Source organism: Electrona antarctica, assembly GCF_951216825.1.
Source record: "Electrona antarctica genome assembly, chromosome: 16".
In the NCBI taxonomy this organism is placed as follows: domain Eukaryota; kingdom Metazoa; phylum Chordata; class Actinopteri; order Myctophiformes; family Myctophidae; genus Electrona; species Electrona antarctica.
The window spans coordinates 43501053-43525746 of record NC_136797.1 but is presented as its reverse complement, the minus strand read 5'-3'; the positions used below and the strand labels follow the sequence as shown (position 1 = coordinate 43525746).

At 43.3% G+C, this 24694-nt stretch overlaps 1 protein-coding gene across 1 annotated transcript; it reads right to left on the bottom strand.

The window, feature by feature from the left end:
• Positions 1-7623: 7623 nt before the first annotated feature.
• LOC306939506 (procathepsin L-like) lies at positions 7624-23921 on the bottom strand (the record flags this gene model as incomplete). The annotated part of the gene is made up of 9 exons (XM_079524093.1): positions 7624-7640; positions 14146-14267; positions 14509-14626; positions 15181-15381; positions 19783-19948; positions 21241-21432; positions 21793-21893; positions 22849-22978; positions 23910-23921. The coding sequence occupies 9 exons, from the start codon at positions 23919-23921 to the stop codon at positions 7624-7626; spliced, it is 1059 nt and encodes a 352-aa protein (XP_079380219.1).
• Between the last annotated feature and the right edge of the window lie 773 nt (positions 23922-24694).

Here is a 24694-nt window from a genome sequence, read left to right as displayed (position 1 = left end):
ACAAATGTGGCCGGTATGTGGTCAACTTTTGTTCATTTCTCATAGGATGTAATGTTTAAATGACCATAATGTGGATGCTAAGTTTGTGTCACAGACCACATGACACCAAAGAGACATGAAAAAACCTCAGTACACTGACTAAACCTGCACTGCTTTAACAAATTAATGGACGCCAGTCTTTATAGACACTACAGCGGTGCCCGTTGGGCACTGGCTTACTTGGAAGGAACGATGCAAGTTGGAAATGGATGCCCCACCCATTATGTCTGCGTCCCTTTTCTGCCCAAATATGGAGTCTTTGTGGCGGTTCTGGTCAACTGTAGGTAAGACCGACTCAAGGCCGGGTTTCGGTCGTTAGACCTTCATCAGGACGGAGTAAAGAGCAACATTTTTGTCACCAACTGTCACCAACCTTATGAGGTGTGCATTGGCCTTTATCTATAGGATCTTAATTTTATTTTTAAACACACTCATTCTAGATCAGAAGATAACATCTTCACTTTCAGGAAAACCCAAATGCTACACAGCAGATCTATGAGAAATGACGTCTCTAACCACATCCTGCGGTTGACAAGTTTCCATCTAAATGCTTTTTTCCAAAACTACTTTTTAGTTATTTACTAATACTAACATTACTGTCAATCTCCAATGAATATAGCCTCGGGTTTGTCAAGACATTTGTTATTCAATCTTTATTTCAGACTCGGGGTCCATATATCACCAACACAATGGCGATACAGTCTAGTCTACCCTCTCTCTTCTGTAAAACACCTCTATCAGTGTCTATCCCTCTGTCCTCTTCCCTCAGTGACAGACAGACAGCCTGGCTGGTGCGTGCGTGCGTGCGTGCGTGCGTGCGTGCGCGCGTGCGTGCGTGCGTGCATGAATATGTGTTTTTATTAATCAGATTTTAAGTCTGAATAGCGGCGGGGGATTTCAATCATGCTGACTTAAAGACACTCTTTCCATCGTAATGTGAAATGTGCTACCAGAGGGATCAATATACTTGATCAGGTTTATACCAACATAGCCCATGAGCCCAGGTGTACCCCCATCTAGGTCTCTATGATCATGTTTCGCTCCTCCTGCACCCTTGGTACACACCAAAAATCTGATCTAGTAGGCCCAAAGTCAGGTCTGTCAGGACGTGGCCTGAGGACGCTATCCATGGGCTCCAGGACTGCTTCAGCACCACAGACTGGGATATTTTTAGTGGCCCAGCAGCGCTGACGCGTGGGTCTCTGAATTATATCACAGACTCAGTGCTGGATTATATACATTTTTGTGTGGATATTGTTTCACACTGGAAACAGATCTGTGTTTTTCCAAACCAAAAACCCTGGATGACACCAAAACTACAATCACTCCCCTCTGATGGCTCCACCTTAGTCCTGAGCACTCATGTCTACGCCTACGCAACATCAACTCCAGGAAAGCGGCGGGTCCAGACGGAATCCAGGGATGGGTGCTCAAGGACTGCGCAGCTGAACTAGCACTGTCTCTGGGCTCATGCTGGGTCCCTGCACGTCTCAAGGCAGTGACAAGTCCCGGTTCCCAAGAAACGAATGTCACAGGCCTGTGACTATACAGGCAAACATGATGCATGTTTATATGTGATCAGTGTGTTTGCTGTCATGCTGGGTCTCTTGACACTGTTTTCTATGTTTGTGAGTGTTTATGTGAGCTGATCAGATGCAGCCTCACACTTCTATAGAACCACGCAGGCAGGCAGGCAGGCAGGCAGGCAGGCAGGCAGGCAGGCAGGCAGGCAGGCAGGCAGGCAGGCAGGCACAAACACACACACCCACACGCACACACACACACACACACACACACACACACACACACACACACACACACACACACACACACACACACACACACACACACACACACACACAGATGCAGCCCCACACTTCTATAGAATTATTGCTCATGTCTCATCAAAAAGTGTTTACCTGAAAGGTTTAAACCACAGGATTGACCACAGTCAATCCCCGCTGTGCGTGCGACGTGCGTGCATGCATGCGTGCATGCATGCGTGCATGCGTGCGTGTGTGTGTGCGCCGGTGGTCCTTGAAGGGGCTCCCAGGGGGTCCTCGACAGGCAGCCTCTGTAGACATTTTTAAAGCGCAGCTCAAGACTCACTTCTACACTTTTGCTTTTAATTGATCTTTTAATTTTTTCGTTTTTCATGTCCTCACTGTATTGCATTACTGCTCTTTTTTTTAATGTTTATGCCTTGCTTTTCTTTTCTTTTTCTCCATTGCTCTGTAAAGCACTTTGAGCTGCATTTTTAGAACAAAACAAATCTCAATTTCAATACAGCAATGCATTGATATATAGGAAACAGGTAGGCTATACCATTTACGAAATATTTGGTCGTTTTTACTTTTCACCTGACTGGACCTCACACTGCTGAACTAGAACAGATCGAGCTCACTTATTAATTCATGTATTAATTCACGCCCCCCTTAAAAACGAGGGGGACTATCCCCTAGTGAAATTCTAAAATAAATAAATGCCTTTAAGAAAACTGGATTGTGAATTTGAGGTAATTCAGGTTGATAGTGTTTTTGTGAGCCCAGTGGAGGAGGAGGGAGGCTGGCCTGGTGGTGGTACAGTGTGAGTGTGGCTGCTTCCGCTGACAGCGCACCACAGAGAGACACACCTGATTGGACAGATGATAAAAATAGCATTATACATAATAAGCACATTTCTGAAAATGTTAAACTATTCTCAACTTTTAATAGAACTCTGAAAAGAAAAAAAGTGAAGATCCATGCAGGGGTGATCAGGTGTGATCAATTGGCTAATTTGGGCCCTGTCCAGAGCCTAAATAGACGGGGGCCCTGTCCAGAGCCTGGGCAGAGGCCTTTTGTGGCGGTTCTGGACAACTGTGGGTCAGACCGACTCAAGGCCGGGCACTGCACTCCCTGTGGTGGAGTGGAGGAACGCGTGTGTCTAATTTGAAGCATGTATGGATAGATGTTCCACTTTTGACACATTGTTTGTTGCTCCTTATTAAACAACGTTTCGGTCGTCAGACCTTCATCAGGACGGAGTAAAGAGCAACATTTTTGCCAAGTTTCCGACAGTGTGCTTGCTTTTCAAAGATTCCCTTTTAATAAATGCACTTTTGTCCTATGCACCTGCAGTCAACAACCGTATGAGGTGTGCATTGGCCTTCATCTATAAGATCTTATTTTTATTTTTAGGCCAACACACTCATTCTAGATCGGAAGATAACATCTTCACTTCCAGCTGAGCTTGGGAGTGAAAAACCCACATGCTACACAGCAGATCTATGAGAAATGATGTCTCTAACCACATCCTGCGGTTGACAAGTTTCCATTTAAACGCTTTTTTCCAAAACGACTTTTTATTTACTAATACTAACATTACTGTCAATCTCCAATGAACATAGCCTCGGGTTTGTCATTATAGGCAATTTGTTATTCAATCTTTAGTTCAGACTCGGGGTCCATATATCACCAACACAATGGCGATACAGTCTAGTAGTCTATACCCTCTCTCCTCTGTATAAGCCCTCTACTCAGTGTCTATCCCCCTGTCCTCTTCCCTCAGTGTGTGTGTGTGTGTGTGTGTGTGTGTGTGTGTGTGTGTGTGTGTGTGTGTGTGTGTGTGTGTGTGTGTGTGTGTGTGTGTGTGTGTGTGTGTGTGTGTGTGTGTGTGTGTGTGTGTGTGTGTGTGTGTGTGTGAGAGAGAGAGATCAGCGGGGCTGACAGCATTGCGGTCTCCCCTCCCTTGCACTCTTGCATCTGTTTTTCTCTCAGTCCCGGCAGCTGCACTGTTCCATACAGTAGTACTGTGTGATCCAGATACATATCAAACATGTTTGAAGATGATCGGAGGGTTCAGATTGGATATTTGACCACTCAACAGATCAGGGGATCATCCTCACTGCTGCTGCTCCACTCAAAACAATGCAACTATAAAAAACTTGCATTGCAGTGATCGCAGACAAAGGGTTTATTGGGGCTATTTAAGGATTTTAATCCTGTATTTTTGTTCTGCATATGATGTATTTGTTTAATTTGAATTAATTTAGAAAGGACATGCATAGTCCATTAGCATATGGTAACATATGGTAAAGTTTAACTTTAGGATGAAAGTACTGTAGTATGAGAAATTGACTGCACAAACTTTTGTTTTGTAAAATGTTTTGTAAAAACAAGATCTCTCATCATCATTAAAGTAACATCAAGCAGGCTACTGTCATAATAGTGCTTTTTTTAGAGCCACACCACTGGGGTGGTGTGGGAGGGATATCAAATTCTATGACGCCCCTAATGAACAAATAGTAGGCTACTTTTGTCCCTTTATGGATAGATTCAAAGACTACCTTTCGATAGAGGGGTGGACTTTAATTGGGGTTTTTTTTAGATGAGAGGCCCTAAGCTAAGACATGCCCTCTTTGAATCTATTTAAAACATGTTTTTAGCGGGTTTTGTTGCTCAACCTATGTCTTCTCAACAAAGAATAAGCCTGTTCGTAGCCACTTTGAGTTTTGTTACTATTCACAATGTAGTTTTTCTGAGTACTTAACTCCTAGCCTGGCTAATAAGCCAGACCGAATCAGCCGTTGGCAAAAAGAAATTGCCTGCCGGCGGATTACGGTCTGGAGAGGCTCAATTGTACGCCCATTTCCTACACCAGAGAACTGGTGTGGCCATTCGGGACACGGTATGCAATATGGGCGGGCTTTGGTACAGTGACGTTCAATGCTTGAGACCTTTGACTGACAGTAGCTCTGACCAATTGCGTCAAAGAGAAAATGTTTGAACCCGCCCCCCGGGAAACAAGATCCATACACAGCATCTCCAGACTGAAATACCACATGACAGTGTGATTTGAGTCTGGCTTATTAGCCAGGCTACTTAACTCCCCCCCGCCTCTTTAAGGACTCAGCCAGTTGGGCCTTTTGAGCTCATTTAATATTTTGTGATGTATTATGTATCTGTAATATTGTCTAACAGTCTCTTAGCTCTGGTCCATAGCCAATGCTTCTATGATTCTGCCTTGCATTGGATATGCTACTTTCGCTTTTAACTCTCACATGGAACTCAGACCAGCCTCTCCTCTTTAGCGTAAATAAAAAGAACGTTTTTGCTACTCACCAAAACAAAGGCGGGTTTTGTCATTAGAAAGCCTACTTTCCTTAGTGGATGCACTCTGAGCCCCCCACCACACGTATAAACGGTACTTTTTGGCCAAAACGGGATTTTGTTTCCACTGGGAAAAAAATACTTTTAGTTACTCCAATGCGCCCTCTACCGATATTGGCCAGAGAACTGCCTCATAGAGAATATTTTTCCTCCGGTGAAAAAAAAATCCCTTTCTGGCCAAAAAGTACCGTTTATACGTGTGGTGGGGGGCTCAGAGTGCGTCCACTAAGGAAAGTAGGCTTTCTAATGACACAACCCACCTTTGTTTTGGTGAGTAGCAAAAACGTTATTTTTTATTACGCTAAAGAGGAGAGGCTGGTCTGAGTTCCATGTGAGATTTAAAAGCGAAAGTAGCATAGCCAATTCAGGGCAGAATCATAGAAGCATTGGCTATGGACCAGAGCTAACAGTCTCTGATGCTGGCAGTTGGTGCCTTGTTAATTTTCTAAGTGGTATGATAAACATTACTTTTTCTGTTGATGAATATGTACATTAATTGGGTCCAGCTGGTTGTATGTTGTTTGTATTGACCCGGACAGGGGATGGTGTCGCACCGACGGACAGTATAAAGGTGACACTTCCTTTGTTTACAGCATATACAACGCTGACGAAGGCCGTTGGCCCATACACACTCCTTGTTGTGCTGCTTGCATTAAACAAGCTAGAATTAAACAATAAAGTGCCTTAAAGGACTAATCTGTGAGTGCTGGCAATTATCCTTCTTCAAGGGAAATCAAGGCCACCATAGCCCCAGTTCAATGCTTATGTTTAGGGAAAGTCCTGACGTGCTGGGTGGTGTACATTGTAACAACTATACAGTATATTATAACCAGGGGCGTGCACACATAGACATCAAAGGGGGCTTCAGCCCCTGCCCTTTTACCCATAAACCTGTAAAACAGCAGTTGTCTGTAAAACAACTGACCTTTCCAGACTTTTGTTTTGTAAAATGTTGAATTAAACAAGATCTCTCTCATCATCATTAACTAGACCGGTACGTGCCCATCGGCCACCGGCCTACTTGAGAACGATGCAACTTGGGAACCTAATAATACCCATTGTCAACTTGTCATAGCACCCGTTTTAACTGTCTGTGTCCCTTTTGTGCCCATACTGTATATGAAGATATCTGTATCTGTCTGTCTGCCTCTGTCTGTCTGCCCGGCTGTGCCCGAAGAGTGCAAACTGACTGTGAAAAGTGTAGTCGTTAAGAAATCAATTTGCAGGTGTGGGGTTGCCATGGCAATCAATTGGCTGAGGCAGAGGCTGGGAATTGCACAGGTGAGGGGCCTTAGGCTGATTAGGCCCACTGGCAGAGCCTGAGCATAGCCTTTTGTGGTGGTTCTGGAGAACCGTGGGTCTGACCGACTCGATACCGCGCACTGCACTCCCTGTGGGGGTGTGGAACGTGTGTGTCGAATGTGAAGTCGGTGGGGCAAACGGTTCTCGAGTTACGTGCATTACAACCGTACACGCACGCACGCACGCACGCACGCACGCACGCACGCACGCACGCAGACACGCAGAGACGTGGCACATTTATAGTAGGAAGTAACATCAAGCAGGCTACTGTCATAATAGTGCTTTTTTAGAGAGGAGAAAGTGGAAAATATTCCTCATGCTTCATTACTTGTTCATTATGGTTGCTAGACCTAATTTCCTGTTGTTTTTTTCCTTCGTTTTGTTTTCATAATTACCATATTGTGCATTTGTGCATTTGTAGGCCTATTCATCCGGATAAATTAATCCGTTGAAAATAGTGGAAATAATCTAATAAAGTGAAACACCATGTTGTGAGTTTGTAGATCTGTGAAAAAGAAGGCACTGGAGCAGCTCAGGCAATTCAGGCCCTTTTTAATATAACAGGGTGCAAATAAAAGGTGACAACGTTTCGATGTTTAAGTTACATCTTCGTCAAGGTCATAGCCCGAGGGGGCAACACAGTAAGGCTTAAGTACACACATGGTGCAGGGGGCAGGCCCTTAGTTAACCAATAGGGGGCAGGCCCTTAGTTAACCAATAGGGGGCAGGCCCTTAGTTGACCAATGTCACACAGCCAGCAATCAGTAGTTCATACATATTTTTCAACACCTGAACCTACAGGTGAGGAATTATCCAGATGAAAGTTAAAGTGCATAGAGACTATAAATATACAGACTATAAATATACAGACGTAGAAAAGATAGTACAAAAATAGAACAGCATTTTTTGTTTAAGAGACAACTGTCAAGTTCATATTTAAGTAAAATGTCAAGTAGCCTACAAAAATAGAACAACATTTTTAGTTTAAGAGACAACTGTTAAGTTCATATTTAAGTACATAATTTATATGAGGGGGGGGGGGCAGCACAGCAGCAGTGTAGAGCAGAAGCAAAGGTTGAAAGCCAAGAGGGGGGGGGGGCTGGGGTGAGGTCCGAGTGCACCAGACGGTCTCTCAGGCTGCGACTGTGTCTGAAACAGAACAGAGGGGGGTCAATACAGTTATTGGACATTTGTGGATCACTTTGAAGGACATGCCACTGTTTTAAAATGATGTTTTTAATAGAGCCTGCTGCTGGTGTATATTGAGTTTTGTAAAAGGGTCTCACGGTCAGTGCGTAAAGCATATGCTGAGTCAATGTCTGTTGTGGCATAACCTCTCTCTAGAAAACGATTAGTGAGCTCTGTGGCTTTGTTTACAAAGTCTGGAGTAGAGCTACAGTTTCTCCTAAAACGTAGGAATTGGCCTACAGGGATGTTGCTTGTGAGCCGTTTAGGGTGGTTACTGTCGGCTTTAAGGAGGGTGTTCCTACTGAGGGGTTTTCTGTAGATGGTGGTTTCTAGTTTCCCATCATCCCCTTTGAAGATGGTGAGGTCTAGAAAATGAATTTGATGGAGATCATGTTCCATAGTGAACTCAGTGGTGGAATTGGCATATGTAAAGAAGAGATTTAATTAATCTTGGCCACCTGTGTAGATCTGTGTTTGTAGATCTATGTCAGTTTTATTTTATATTTTTGAAAGTTTTAAATCATTCTACAGTCCTGTTTTGGCCATAGCATGTTATGTGTGTTTGTTTGTTTATAAAGCCCTGAATGGTCAGGCTCCTGCTTATATCTGTGATCTTTAAACTCCCTATGAGCACTAGGCTGTTGCCTATAGCTGAGATCATCAAGAAAGGCTTTATTGACAGTTCCAAAATCTCGCCATGTCACAAAGGGCGACCAGGCTTTTGCTGCACGGGCCCCTCGGCTGTGGAACTGCCTGCATGCAGGGACCTCAGGCAGGCAAACTGGTAACAGGTACGGTCACCCCTTTTCCATCTCGCCCCACTACTCTACCTAGCTGTAAATAACAAACATAATTCATGTTGGTGATTATATAAAAAGGTATTATCATATTTATATCATTGTTAAGTTCACTCTGTATATCCACGGGCAAAATAGCATGATGATGCCATTACAAAACATGGGCTACATGAAAGAAATGTGTTTAATAAAACAAAATTAACTATAGAAGGTCCTAAATTAACTTAATTAAGCAGTCACTGTTTCTGTCTCATGTTGTTCTTTCTTAATTTACAGAGGATCTATACAATCAAATAAATCTGTATGCAAGATAATTTCAGATTTCAGAGAGGGAGGAAAATACTAAATTAACTGTTAACTACACTAACACATTTCGCGGGGGCAAACTCAGTGTCCTCTTTTAAATCCCTTCTAAAAACGCACATCCTTTTTATAAACTGTTGCACTGTTTATACATTCTTTTTGATTGTTACTGTATCTTTTATTGTTGTTTTTATTGTTACTGTGAAGCACTTTGTAAACTTGTTTTTGAAAAGGTGCGAAAAGGTGCTGTATAAATAAAGTTATTATTATTATATTGATGATTTGCACCAGTCACTTATGTGTGCATACCGTATTTTTTGTTTAAATAGTCTAAATGAGCAAACAGAAGTATGATTTAGATGTTTATGAATTGTATTCCATGCCAAAAAACACAATCAAATCATGAATCTAAATGATAACAATCGTCAACCAAAATCTCACGACAGACCTAATGGTTCCAGTGTGTGTGTGTGTGTGTGTGTGTGTGTGTGTGTGTGTGTGTGTGTGTGTGTGTGTGTGTGTGTGTGTGTGTGTGTGTTCGCTAACAGCGTGCTTAGGGGCCGTCCTAAAAGTGCAAACTGTGCACTTTCAAATGGAGATAACCGTTTCTGAGCCTGCAAGTCAGAAACCAAGTGTGACCAATGTCCCCCACCCACTCATGAATGAATGAATGAATGAATGAACAAATTAATAATTTTAAACAAATAATCAAATGAATTAATTATTCATTCATGAATACATGAAGAATGGATGCACCATATTGTCCGCATTGTATTGATGACAGATCACCTTTGCTGAGTTCCCGATATAACAGTGGTTTTTGGCTCCCCCGATGATTCGCTTAATGTGCAAAATTGTTTTATCACTAAACAGTAAACAAACCAACATATAGGCTATAGCAGAATCTGTCACGCTTTGTGCATAGAGCGTGCCATGCCTGAGTCGCCTTCCTTTTCAGAGTTTTCCCCTTGGTTGTTCTGTCAAGTTGCCCTTCCCCCCTGCTGTTTGGTTTATTCTCTACTGCCTGCCATTCTGATGTGTCTCTATAATCTAGTATGTAAGAAAGCACTTTGCTGGTGGCACTGGTAGCTATTATAACTACAAAAAGTACCAAATAGTGTACAGTATGTGGCGTGTGTATCACACTGAGACAGCAAGAGTGAGCGTGTATGCAGTGCAGGGCTCTATACTGCTCTCTTCTCTCCGTTCTCACATGCACACTGAAAAGTCTGACCACTGACAAAGTTCTCTTGAACCCTGTTGGGACCTGTTGGTGTTGGGTAAGTAGTGTGTTATGGTGCTCAGCTGTGCCACGCATAAAATGCCAATTTGGCCTCAGCACAAACATATCATGCGCAGCAGGGCAACCACATTGTCAGCAGCGTCCCTGAATGAGTGCATTTGGACTGGGGCTTCTGACACTTTGGATGTGCCAGGGCCTTTAGTGTTGCTTTTCATGGGGATTTGTATGTCGTTGTTGTATGTCTATGTGCAACATTGTGGTTGTGTAGCATATCTCTGCTGTCGGGAAGAAACCACCAGTTTTTCAGGAAATTAAGAACCTTATATTCTGAAAACAATACTGTCTCATCGATGTTGGTGGTGTGACTTTATATATTCTCAATTACGTGCATGAGAGGGGGAGAGCTGGTGGAGTTAGCTGTTTTAGCAGACAGTTTGAGGGTCCAATGGAGTTAAGAGGTTTTGTCCAAAGCGTTTTACTACTTTCCATTGGTTCAATATTTTTGATACAACACACAGACGTAAATGGTGTTCAATAGTGATGTGAATTGTGGTTTCCATATACATCAATAGCACTGATTTATGCACAAAAAAAAAATCAAAAACCTCAAAAATTTAGTTATGAGGTTTCCTCCCGACAGCAACGATATAGGTTATGTTGCATGTTTATATGTTTGCTGTCATGATCTCTAAACACTGTATTTGTCTCTATAGCTGCAGCCTCACCTCACTCACACTTCTATAGAATCCAGGGGTCGGCAACTGAGATTGTCCTCGGGCCAATATTATTCCCAGACATTCCATCGCGGGCCGGCCGTCTGGCGCGTGCGCGCGCGCAGCGCGCGTGCGCCTGTGAAGGTCTAATTCGGGTCTAATTCGGGTCTATTTGACCAATATAAATCAACTTTTTTCTTTTTTTTTTGCTGGAAAAATATGGTGCTGACACGACGTTATGCTGCTTTCACACGGGCAGATGCAAAGCTACACTAGTACACCTAGTCACAGAACAGTGTCGTCGTTAAGCAGCAGGAGGATCCCACTGGCAGCACCTGTCCGTTTATCATTAGCACAACCACGAACGTCCAACACATATACAATGAATTACTCACCTAATGCTGCCTGCAGGTTCCATGTTTAATTCCAGCGGTGTGTAACCTACATTGTCTAAGTGACAGTTTTCATATTGTAAATATGGTCGCTAACGTGGGACTTTAAAAAAAAATAAAAAAATAAAAAAATAAAAAATCTCAAAATTATCTCACGGGCCAGATATTATTTCTGGGGGGCCAATTTTGGCCCGCGGGCCGCCTGTTGCCGACCCCTGGGAGTGTGAAGCAGTCTTTACTGAGCCGAGACATGGAGTGAGACCAAATGAACTGTGCTGAACATATACACACTCGCTCGCACACACACACGCAAGCTCACTTTTAGTTACTAATACTAAAAGTATACGGTCAGAAATGTGCTCTGTTGCTGTCTCATCACAAACTTGTTTAGAAAAAAACGTTTACTTTAAACCTGAAGAAAAAAACCCTAAAATAAACCGCACAGGAAGTGCTGACAGTTACTGCCTCTGCTGTGGTGCATCGTGTGCGCGTGTGTGCGCGTGTGTGTGTGTGCTCTAGTCTAATGGAAGGTGTGAAGCACTTACAGTATCTTGTGTTCTGATCTTCACAGCTTGAGCAGCGTGTTGTCTCTTCATGTTCATGAAGTGCACGGTTAGTGCACTTTACTATATAGAGACTGTATGAACACAAACAGGGGAGCATCTTGAAACATGCCATAAGTCTGCTTAAAACTATATGAACACAACAAGAATGTAAAAGTCCTGCTAGGGACGTGCTGTTACTAACATGCTATTAAAACATTGTAGTGACACGCCAGTAGCGTATGCAGGAATTATACAAGTTGGCCAGGCGAAAATATCAAATATCAATCAATTTTAAACTGTAAAATGTAATAGGCCTATTAATATTTCGGCAACTCTAAAGTATAGGCCTATATGCAAAACAAAGTCATTTCAGAAAGAAACAGGAGGAAAATGAACTGGGGAAAAGCTATCAAGGGAAATTGAAAATGCTGGTAAATAAATATTTGAAAATAAAGCCTGAGTTAGATGAACATGAGAAAAACAAGTGTAGCATATGCAGGCAATTGTGAGGAGTAGGGCACAATATGCTGTAGAGGGTGAAACATGTACTTCCTTCTTCCTATAGTGCTTGAAAAAACTGTGTTCAAATATAATGTCTATGTATTTGCCAGAGAATGGCTGTACTTATTCATATCCATATTCATACATTTTCCCTTACTATCCACGTGTTTCACACAGATTTAATTTCTTTGCTAAATAGTCACTGTATGTATTTTAAATCATTGAATCGTACCGTATCACCATAATGAACCAATACCGTCTATGTATCATATCGTCAACCATGTATCTTTTCGCTGTTAGAATATATCGTCACACTCCTACTTGGTTAAACTGGGGTCCCAGCTCCCAGGCGTTTGTGAACCACTGGCTTATTGTCCAGACTCCTGAACCACTGTAATTATAATACGCAGCTCTACTTTCTAGGTTGTATTTTGACAATAACGTAACTGTTGCGAAGGCTCTCAAATGGATCTCCATATATGGGGATAAAAGGCTGTCACTTGGATCTCCACATATGATGATGATTTATGGCCCATATGTGGAGATAATGGAAATATCCAATGCTGACATCGGATTGATGTGGGAACCCCATATAGGGATGTACACGTGTGTCATCGTCATATGCGATTGGATAGCATTGTCATTATGACACACATATAACTAAAAGGTATAAAAGCATTACAGTCAGAGACTTAAGGGGGCAGAATATCTTCTAATATCTTTGGCCTGAGTCAGTTGGATAGGACGGAATATCTGGCCAAGCAAATTATAGAGCTTTTCATTGGAGGTTTTCACATCCCGGTTAAGTTCGTATCGAACACCACTGTCGTGGGTCCTAACTAAATAACCAGCACTGGTTCGAGCTATTTTACAGTAACAATCATTTTGTGTCTCCATCTGCAAAGCACACTTAGTTTTGATTAATAATTATATGTTTATTCAATTTTACCAAACAAAGAGAATACAGTCAAAGTGAAATATGTCAAAATAGGCCGTTACACCTATACCTCAGTCAGTGGAACAGTAGGTCTTCTATATTAGGACTACCTAATATAATTAACCTAATTCATAAATGATATGTGTATAGACTAGACTAGAGTAGACTATACGTTATGGACACTGTTCAGGCTATTTTAATGTATTGACATCTCCACCAAGTGGGAGTAGCCTATAAATGCTGCATGGGTGTCCTGCACTACTAAACAGAAATGGGTACAAATGTGTTAATTGCATTGTGAATTTTTAACAATGCAAGTTGGAAATGCATGCCCCACCCAGATATTAAGTCTGTGTCCCCTTTATGCCTGAATGATGTCAGAACAGGCCTTACACACACACACACACACACACACACACACACACACACACACACACACACACACACACACACACACACACACACACACACACACACACACACACACACACACACACACACACACACACACACACACACACACTCCCCAAGCACACATGCCAGAAGTCTGATGCGGGCTCCCTCTGTTGGACTATACAAAGTGTTAACCCGGAAGCTGAACCTGTCCAGAACCTGAAGCTTTTCCAGTTCTGTGATGGTTCGTTGTATACGGTATAAGTTTCCATTATAACCAAGCCTTACACGCTCACTATAAGAATCACAATGTGACGTGTTGTGGGCCTGACGTGGTACATCGGCTATTTGCATCACTATTTAAATTTAAAAGGGGATCTCTGAATGACAACAGAAATTGGAAATGAAACACTGTCAGGAACTTGGAACAAAATTGTTGCTCTTTATTTGACGTATCGTCGTTAAGACCTTCGTCAGGACAGACAATAACAACAGGGCACAATAACCACCAAACATCTAACGGCTCCACCCCCAGTGTGTGTAGGTCATTATTGTCCACCAGTAGTCCACTGTGTCGTAGTCTAGTAGCCAGCTGTCCTTGTCCCATGCATCCCCCCCCCCCCCCCCCCCCCCCCCCCAGGCGAGGGGGTAGCTGGTCGTTCAGACGAGGGGGAAGCTGGCTGCTGTGGCAATCCCACACTGGTTGTCCTTGTTCGGTCCTGCTCATCTTGATGTAGCCCATGTCGCCCCAGCCCTCTCCCCAGCTAGACAAACACACATTTATACCAACTGTCAGGGTAGTGCATATACATGTGTACCAAGACATTAACATTATTCTTTTAAAAATATGAACGTTATTAAAATGTTAGTGTTTTGACAAGTATTTGGGGACCCACTTGCAATGTCATGTCAGGTCCCACCATTGTTGTACTGTACTGTACTGTACTGTACTGTACTGTACTGTACTGTACTGTACTGTACTGTACTGTACTGTACTATGTTTACCTGTTCTTCACTAGCCAGTAGTCCAGCCCATCCTCTGTAGTACCATAACCCACCACCAGGACAGCGTGATCCAGGTCAGACTCACTGCTGCCGCACTCTGGTTCATCATACACATCATCTACAGGAACACGCACGCACGCACGCACGCACGCACGCACGCACGCACGCACGCACGCACGCACACACATGTAATTACGGTACTACTTGTAACTTAAGGACATCATCATTTTAGAAGAGATTTTGATGTTATTTTATTTTTTACCCCTAACCTGTGATACAGTGACCCTGATCTCTAAATATACCTAATCCTAACACACGTTTTATTTAGCTTTGTAAAAAAAAAATGAATATAGAATAGAACAGAAGAAATAGTACCTGAGTTCTACTGGAAATTTTATCGAAAATGAATTGCGTTTTTGAGGGCCTAAACATATAAAGTTGTGCTTTTTTTTTCTACAATATTTTTGGGGCTTTTTATCTTTATTGACAGATTAACAGTAGTTTGACAGGAAAGGGGGAAAGAGATGGGGGGGGGGGACACACACGCAGCAAAGGTCGTCGGGTTCGGGACAAGAACCTGCGCCACGCTGTCAGGCCAGGATTACCAGCCTTGGTGCCCGGACCGCTCGGCCATGTTAGTTTCAGTATACAATAGCGCTGCATGGTTCTCACCTGACTTGAAGTGCTGGAAGGACTCGTGGTTGGCGTCGATGGCGACAGACACCGGTCCCTGGGTGGCCACAACATTCTGCAGTAACTCCTCGGTGGCTCCGGTGAGGTCCGCCCAGCCGCTGCAGGTCGCTCCCACGGTGCTGGGGTCAAAGCGACAATCCCCGCCCTGGCGCCATGCAGTGGAGGAAGGACGAAAGAGCACTCGCGGTTATTAGTCGAGTAGTATATAGGAACACCACGATCATGCACAACGCTGTTTCCCAAACAGTGGGTCAGGACTGGAGGACCCATTTTTGTGTCACGCACAGACCAATTTTTAAGGGTCACGACTCGAGTGAAAATCTGATTATTTTTTTATATTCAATTAATTTCTTTTAACAAACAAATCTAAGAAATTCCATAAATAAAGAAATAGTAATGAAAATAGTCGATCTACAAGCTCACAACGTGCCGCGATGTGACGCATTATGTGCTTGTAAATCTGCTAATTTTCCCTAGTTTGGGTCCCGGGCGTCTAATCTGTCTGTTGGATCTCGACTTGAAAAGTTTGGGAACCACGCCTGTGTAAACATTTTGACTTGAGTATTATGGAAGGAGGTTATGCTCAAATGTATTGCAAAGTGAAAATATACTTAGAGTATAGTGTAAACTGTAAAATAAAGGTGCTAAAGTTTTTTATTTTTAATTGACAAACCTTTATCTAGCTCTGCATAATAATAACTGGCACTTGTACTCAAGTATAATTTGATTTATTTGTTTATTTGTTTCTTTATTTATTTTTACATGACGGTGTGGCTACGTTTAGGCTACTTAAAGGACCACTTTCAACCTATCCTCATATTCAGTAACAGGTCCTCACTAATGCTCATTATAATATGGCGCCATTTCGGAAATCGTTGACATGACCAAACCTGCCTATCCATGATGTCATAGCGTCTGTATCTCGGGCGCCATTTCAGGGAAGGCAAGCTTCTGCGTGCGTCACAGAAGGGGGCATTCGGTATAGGCCAATCAGAGGCAATGTAAACGTTTGTTTTCTCATGCCAATATAAAGCTCAATTGAATTGATAAGTCTGTGATTGGCCAGCCCAGCGTGCCATCCGCACATCCGCTTATTGTCTCCACCAGGCCGAAGGCATGGGGAGAGAGTATGTTTTGCACTCCGTCCGTGTGTGTGTGTGTCCTTCCGTCCGTCCTTCTGTCCGTCCGTTATCAGCTAATCTCCGGCACCGTTGGCCCGATCAATGCCAAACTTTGCACACACACTCCCTGGATGCCAACGATGAACCTCTGCCCCACATTTTCCAGAACGGCCTGTTATAGCGCCACCATGAGGCAGCTTTTCACATTGTTTACCTAAAACTGCACCGATCTGCGTGATACGTTGCATGCACACTCCCTAGAGGCCAAGGACAAACCTTTGACCTGCATTTTCCGCATCTGCCTTTTATAGCGCCACCAGGAGGCCGACTTTTGTAAAACACATTTTTTGATATTACTCCTCCAGATTCTGTCCAAAAATCTCACAAATCGTTACACAGTATCTCTATGGTCATGTGCTCAAGTCGGATCTGTCCGATATTTCATATTCCATCCTAATTGGCTATAATTGGCTTTCACAGTTTGCAAGATTGCCCCGTTTTGAACAAAAGCCTCAAATCATGAACGCAGCATGCAATTTACGTGAAATCTTTCACACATTTTCTTACTAGGCTGAGGAATATATCCCACCCTTTTCACATTGGCCTGTTATAGCGCCACCAACAGGTTGATTTTTGCAAAACACATTTTTGGAACAAAATGCTTAAAAAACATGTTTATATTAATCCTAAACATTTTGCCAAACATCTCACACAGTCCTATCCTCCTGGTGGAGACCTGTGCCCAGAAGGGCACTTTTTCTAGTTATTCTCTGTATTAGTTCTTGGTGTTTTTTATGATTACTTCTTTTCAGCTTGGGTCACACACAAATTCAACAGGTTATGGTGTTTTCAAAAATTGTTCAATGTGCCCTTTGTGAACTTTCCCACACCATCCAGTGTTCTCTGCACAGCCCTGGCACTGAAAAGCTTAACCCATTTAGGACTGAGAATAATGTTATGTTGCTCCTGTACATAGGGCAGAATCTCCTCCTATGTTAACAAGACGGCTCTCAGGACACTAGCTGGAGCTCTTATTCAGCCCTTATTTGACTATGCATGCACCTCCTGGTTTTCCAACATCTCAATGTCACAAAAAAATAAGCTCCAGACCTCCCAAAACAAACTAATCAGACTTTTGCTAGGACTAGGGCCCATGACCCACCTCTGTGCAACACAATTTGATAGCATAGGCTGGCTCACTGTTGAAGACAGAGTTAATCAACTAAAAATGGGACTAGCATTCAAGATAATAAATGCAACTCTGCCATCCATGCCCACAGTGCCTATTTACTTGACTTATTACCTCAAAAAGGTGAGCAACTCCCACAGCCATAATACTAGAGGGAGCGTAAATAATGATCTGGTGCCACCCATTTTCAGAACAAATATGGGTAAATTCACATTTCACAGCACTGCCACTCAAGTGTGGAATGCCTTGCCCCCTTCCCTCAAAACAAGCAGATCACTGGTTTCCTTTAAAAAGGGTCTGAAAACTCACCTGTCACTGTCATCAGGTCAAAGGGAGAGAAGGTGATTGGCTCCCCCCTCCCCCCTTTTTGTTTATTAATGTATTTATATTCCAACCTGTACATGTAGATTTAATGTGTTTGAGAAACGTATTGTTTGTTGTCACTGTTGTGACATGTTGTGAATGAATGCATAGGACCCGAATGGAAACAAGACCGCAAGGTCTTTCTTCGGTGCTGTCCTTTTGGACCAATTGCTGTGCTTGACTGTACCCTGTACTGTTTGCATTTTTTTTGTCTAATAAAATTATCAATCAATCAATCAAACCCCCTTTCCACCGGTTGGTTCCCAATGGGAACCGGTTCAGTTATTTTTGGTTATTAGTCCATGAGCCAGAGCTCCAAAATTCGTGGGAAAAACTAGACCTATATTAAATTGTTTATAGGATCAATGTATAAATGTAAGTATAAATGTATAGATGATAACCCTTCCACAGTATAGCTTTTTCATATTTTCGATTATTGTCTCCACCAGGCCGAAGGCATGGGGAGAGAGTATGTTTTGCACTCCGTCCGTCCGTCCGTGTGTCCGTGTGTCCGTCCGTGTGTCCGTCCGTGTGTCCGTCTGTGAACAGCTAATCTCTGGCACTGTTGGCTTGATCGCAACCATACTCTGCACACACACTCCCTGAATGCCAGAGCTGAACCTCTGCCCCAAAGTTTTCACATTGGCCTGTTATAGCGCCACCAGGAGGCCGCTTTGTGCAAAACAAATGTTTTGACAGTACACCTACAGATTTTGTCCAAACATTACGCAAATTGGTACACAGTCTCTCTAGAGCCATTCAACGAAACGGGTCTTTCAGATTTTTCAGACTCCATCCTGATTGGCTAAGATTGGCTTCCAAAGTTCGCAGGAGTGCTCCGTTTCAAACAAAATGATGCAAATCATGAACACATGGTGTGATTTCCGTGAAATGTTGCACGCACATTCCCACTAGGTCGAGGAAGAAATGCCACTTGAATATTTTCAACTCAGCCACATGGTGGCGCTATAACTGGCCGATTTGTGTTTTTACCTATAACTTCACCGATCTGTGTAAAACCATGTATGCACACTCCCTAGAGGCCAAGGAAAAACCTTTGCCTGGAATTTTTCACATCTGCTCTTTATAGCGCCACCAGGAGGCCGACATATGTAAAACACATTTTCTAATATTACTCCTTCAGATTTTATCCAAATGTCACGCAAATCGGTACACATGCTCTCCATAGTCATGTGATCATGTGATTTGTTTGAGTTCTCATAATTATCCATCCTGATTGGCTACGATTGGCTTCTAAAGTTTTCAGGAGTAGCCCGTTTTGTACAAATCGCCACAACTCCGCAACGCAGCGTCCGATTGCAGTGAAACTGTGCATGCCTATTCCCACTACTAGGCTGAGGAAGAAATGCCACTTGACAGTTTTCAAATCAGCCTCATGGTGGCGCTACAACAGGCCAAGTCACGTCACACACACATAAACATGTTTATATTACTCCTAAACATTTTGCCAAACATCACACAATCCTATCCTCCTGGTGGAGACCTGTGCCCAGAAGGGCACTTTTTCTAGTCTATAGGTGTTTATGTCTGTGTGAGTAGACAGACATGGTGACTATCCTGCTTGGCACTGAATGAATGAATGAATACTAATACGCACGCACGCACGCGCACACACACACACACACACACACACACACACACACACACACACACACACACACACACACACACACACACACACACACACACACAGTCACACAGTCACACAGTGACTAGTTTGACAGGAAAGGGGGAAAGAGATGGGGGGGGGGGACACACACGCAGCAAAGGTCGTCGGGTTCGGGACAAGAACCTGCGCCACGCTGTCAGGCCAGGATTACCAGCCTTGGTGCCCGGACCGCTCGGCCATGTTAGTTTCAGTATACAATAGCGCTGCATGGTTCTCACCTGACTTGAAGTGCTGGAAGGACTCGTGGTTGGCGTCGATGGCGACAGACACCGGTCCCTGGGTGGCCACAACATTCTGCAGTAACTCCTCGGTGGCTCCGGTGAGGTCCGCCCAGCCGCTGCAGGTCGCTCCCACGGTGCTGGGGTCAAAGCGACAATCCCCGCCCTGGCGCCATGCAGTGGAGGAAGGACGAAAGAGCACTCGCGGTTATTAGTCGAGTAGTATATAGGAACACCACGATCATGCACAACGCTGTTTCCCAAACAGTGGGTCAGGACTGGAGGACCCATTTTTGTGTCACGCACAGACCAATTTTTAAGGGTCACGACTCGAGTGAAAATCTGATTATTTTTTTATATTCAATTAATTTCTTTTAACAAACAAATCTAAGAAATTCCATAAATAAAAAAATAGTAATGAAAATAGTCGATCTACAAGCTCACAACGTGCCGCGATGTGACGCATTATGTGCTTGTAAATCTGCTAATTTTCCCTAGTTTGGGTCCCGGGCGTCTAATCTGTCTGTTAGATCTCGACTTGAAAAGTTTGGGAACCACGCCTGTGTAAACATTTTGGCTTGAGTATTATGGAAGGAGGTTATGCTCAAATGTATTGCAAAGTGAAAATATACTTAGAGTATAGTGTAAACTGTAAAATAAAGGTGCTAAAGTTTTTTATTTTTAATTGACAAACCTTTATCTAGCTCTGCATAATAATAACTGGCACTTGTACTCAAGTATAATTTGATTTATTTGTTTATTTGTTTCTTTATTTATTTTTACATGACGGTGTGGCTACGTTTAGGCTACTTAAAGGACCACTTTCAACCTATCCTCATATTCAGTAACAGGTCCTCACTAATGCTCATTATAATATGGCGCCATTTCGGAAATCGTTGACATGACCAAACCTGCCTATCCATGATGTCATAGCGTCTGTATCTCGGGCGCCATTTCAGGGAAGGCAAGCTTCTGCGTGCGTCACAGAAGGGGGCGTTCGGTATAGGCCAATCAGAGGCAATGTAAACGTTTGTTTTCTCATGCCAATATAAAGCTCAATTGAATTGATAAGTCTGTGATTGACCAGCCCAGCGTGCCATCCGCACATCCGATTTATCTATAGGTGTTTATGTCTGTGTGAGTAGACAGACATGGTGACTATCCTGCTTGGCACTCAGCATCAATGGGTTGGATTGGGGGGGTCAAATCAACGAATCAAATGATTTCCGAGCGCGGCACGGAGAACAAAATTTCACTGCAGTAACGTGTGTGACAAATCGTACGACTTTGACTTTGATGATATGTCACAATTTTCTGTCTACTCGTGCTTTGTCTCAGAGGTAGATAGGCCTATTATCATGAGCATCAGTGATGGCCAATTATATGAAGATATAAGTTTTAAAATGTAGTAAAGGAATTCAGAGTACAGTAGAGTACACTTATTGTTCCACCACTGACTTCTTCTTCGTAGGGGTAGGACTCCTCGGTGTCCAGGCCTTCGTTCTGTGCAATGTAATCAAAGGCCTGGTCCACCTCTCCTCCGATGCAGCCCTGGTTTCCGTAGCTTCCGGAACAGTCCACCAGCTGCTGCTCGCTGAGAGAGACCAGTTTCCCCGTCTGTTTGAAGTGCTGTCCCTCCAGAGAACCCGTCTGGAGGTGGGTGGGACAGACAAGGACAAACACATATCTTCTATATATAGTTTTATTTCGGTCTTGTCATGTACAGAGTTAGGTCACAACTAACATTACAAAAACAGTATAATGCCTACCCTTTCTGTCTTCAACAATAACAAAAGTGTTCTTTTCAAGATTTCAGATTTAAACAGTGCTGCATATGTGCGATTTGTAATCTCTGAGTCAGCATCATTGAGTCAGCTGAATGAATGAATGAATAATAATACGCACGCACGCACGCACGCACGCGCACACACACACACACACACACACACACACACACACACACACACACACACACACACACACACACACACACACACACACGCAGCATACCGCGCTGAAAGCCCAGCAGGAACCACACTGCCCCTGGTCCTTAACATCAGTGACATATCCCATGTCCTTCCAGTCCACTGCGGTGGGCAGCTTGATGCCACCTGGAGGTATGAAACCATAATATCATTCATTATCGTTCATCTCGGGTCACGCTCACAATAATCATTATCATGGAGATATTAATCTATGGTTGTCGTTGTCATACACTGGACCTGAGTTAGCTCTGTACTTCGGAATCAGAATATCTTTATTGTCATTGTGAAAGACAACGAAATTGATTAGCAATCCAGCTCAGTCCATTAAAAAAGAATCTATATAAAAGTCATACTTCTACTCATAACTACAGTTACTGGATAAAGACACAAACATAAACATGCATTAACCACCTTATTTCGGCTATTTTCTAAAGATTTGAAAACTTGAAACATTCTGCAAAATGAGTACTTTCTCTTTTGTCCATCCGGAAATTTACATTTTGAATTTTGTTCTTTTAATTGTAACAGAATATTTCTATATTGCAGTATTCATACAACATGTGCATGTGAATATACTTTTGTTACCTTTCACGAATACGATTCATAACAGCCCTAATGATGGTCCCAGAGCCATAAAGTAGGACAGAGTTACGACATTGAGGGGGCAGAAAACTGAGCACTGTTCATGCAGCCAGGAGAGTGACAAGCTGGAGTTTGAAATACATTGTTTACAACGAGGGCGGCGCAAATATCAGCAATTTTAGGCATGTGTGCAACATGACAACTGTTTTAAAGTATTACGGTAGTACAGTGACAACTATCTACTCTCTGTAATGTTTAAGTTGTACTATTATTAAAAAAACGATCTAACATAAAGGGATTTAAGATCATTAAAGCTGGGCTGTTGCCTGAGTCCAGTGCATTCTGCCATAACTTCCGGTCCAGGATATTGTCACTCTTCGCCTATAGCACTTCGCCAATAGAAGTCTATGTAGAAGAGCCGCCATTGGACTGGCCCCATTATGTGAACGGAGTTGTCGTAACTCTGTCTTACTCTATGGCTCTGGATTGTCCCACGTACCTGCCGGTGGCAGGTAGGCGGAGCCTGTACGGCGAGGCATGGAGGAGTTGGAGGAGCGCAGGCGGCCTCGGGAGATGAAGCGTCCGTATTCCTTTCTGTCCTTTCGCCAACCCCGCCTCGGGTATGGGCACTGATGGCGCGGAGGAGGAAACACGCCGCCAGCACCCACAACGCCCCGAGCGGGAATCGAACCAAGGACCTTCTAGCTGTGAGGCGACAGCACTACCAACTGTGCCACCGTGCCCCCGATACCAGTGGTTTTCAACCCTTTTCATATCAAGGCCCATTATTTATTCAGCATTGAGCCTCTGACCCCAAACTAAAGAATATTTAGTTATCGTTGGACAAGATTTTGTCCACAATTCCATGCTGTATTGATGTTGGTATACCATTAGGAGAGATAACAGGCAAACCAACAACAAAATAATAATTATGTTACATTCTCTAATTGTGTAGACTTCTTGTAAATTAAGTAATGCAGATGTTTAACAATAATTTAACTCTCGAGAGCGTAAAATGAAACCAAATGGACCCGGAAGGGTCAGAACTAGTCCTGATATTAAATAATTACAATAATAACGGCACGTTATTATTAATTTACTATGAAAACCTGCATTTCCTGTGCGTCCGTCCGTTAGTTAGTCACCCCATGCACGCCTCCATATGGTCACGCCTCCATATGGTCACACCTCACGACATCACACCTCCAGGTCACGCCTCGTGACATCACTGTGACATCCATATATGGTCACGCCTTGTGCCATCACTGTGACATCCATATATGGTCACGCCTTGTGACATCACTGTGACATCCATATATGGTCACGCCTCGTGACATCACTGTGACATCCATATATGGTCACGCCTCTCACGCCTTGTGAAACAACATCTCCAATCTCCATATATGAAGATCACGACACTGCCCTCATCTAACCCTGGATAACAATACATGGAGATGACTGGATCATCAGATCTAGATCTCTCTATATGGAGCCGGCCACTGCGGCCAGCAACTCTACATCTGACCTCAAACCCTTAGATCTCCATATTTGCATGCTGACCTGCACTGACATTGCATATGTTGACCCTTCCCCACCAGTCCTTCCTGTTCTGACATTCCGTATGTTGATCTGACCTCATCAAACCCTGTTCACTCAAGACACACTCCATATATGGCCAGTACAGAATTCATTCCATGTTGATCTGACCCCCCCATGCCAAAGCACCAGCGGCATTCGGCCGTCACCCAGGCGGATGCGTGCACGCGACCTCACCACCAAGGTGGCTTCTCGCAGTCAGGGGTCTTACTGGTCGTAATAGAAGATTATTTTATATCAGTGTGATAAACTAACCTTTTATGCTTTTCTTTTTTTTTGCGGCTTACGCCTTTTATTGGTTTTTGAAGGGACAGACAGTAGGCTGACAGGAAACGGGAGAGAGATGGGGGAAGACATGCAGTAAAGGCCGTGTCGGGCTCGGGAGTCGAACGCGCGGCACACTGCGACTGGATTACCAGTCGGGTGCCCAGACGGTTACGCCACCGCCTGGGCCACCTTTTATGCTTTTAACCTCACTTTTAAGTCACTACAAAACATAAATTATGATAAAATCTTTATCTTTGGGGTACAGACCCTGCGTAAGTGGGTATGAGGAGCTACAGCTATACATGACAAATTGTAATAAAACAATTGTACACTTATACCATTAATGCCGGTAGAAAATATATGTTTTGAACCTAAACCGATTAAACTAGATCTTTGGTTTCAATGGACATACTAGCTAATTTGAATAATGCAAACGGAATAATTAAATAATTTGAAACTAACAGTAAACTAACACTAGTTTA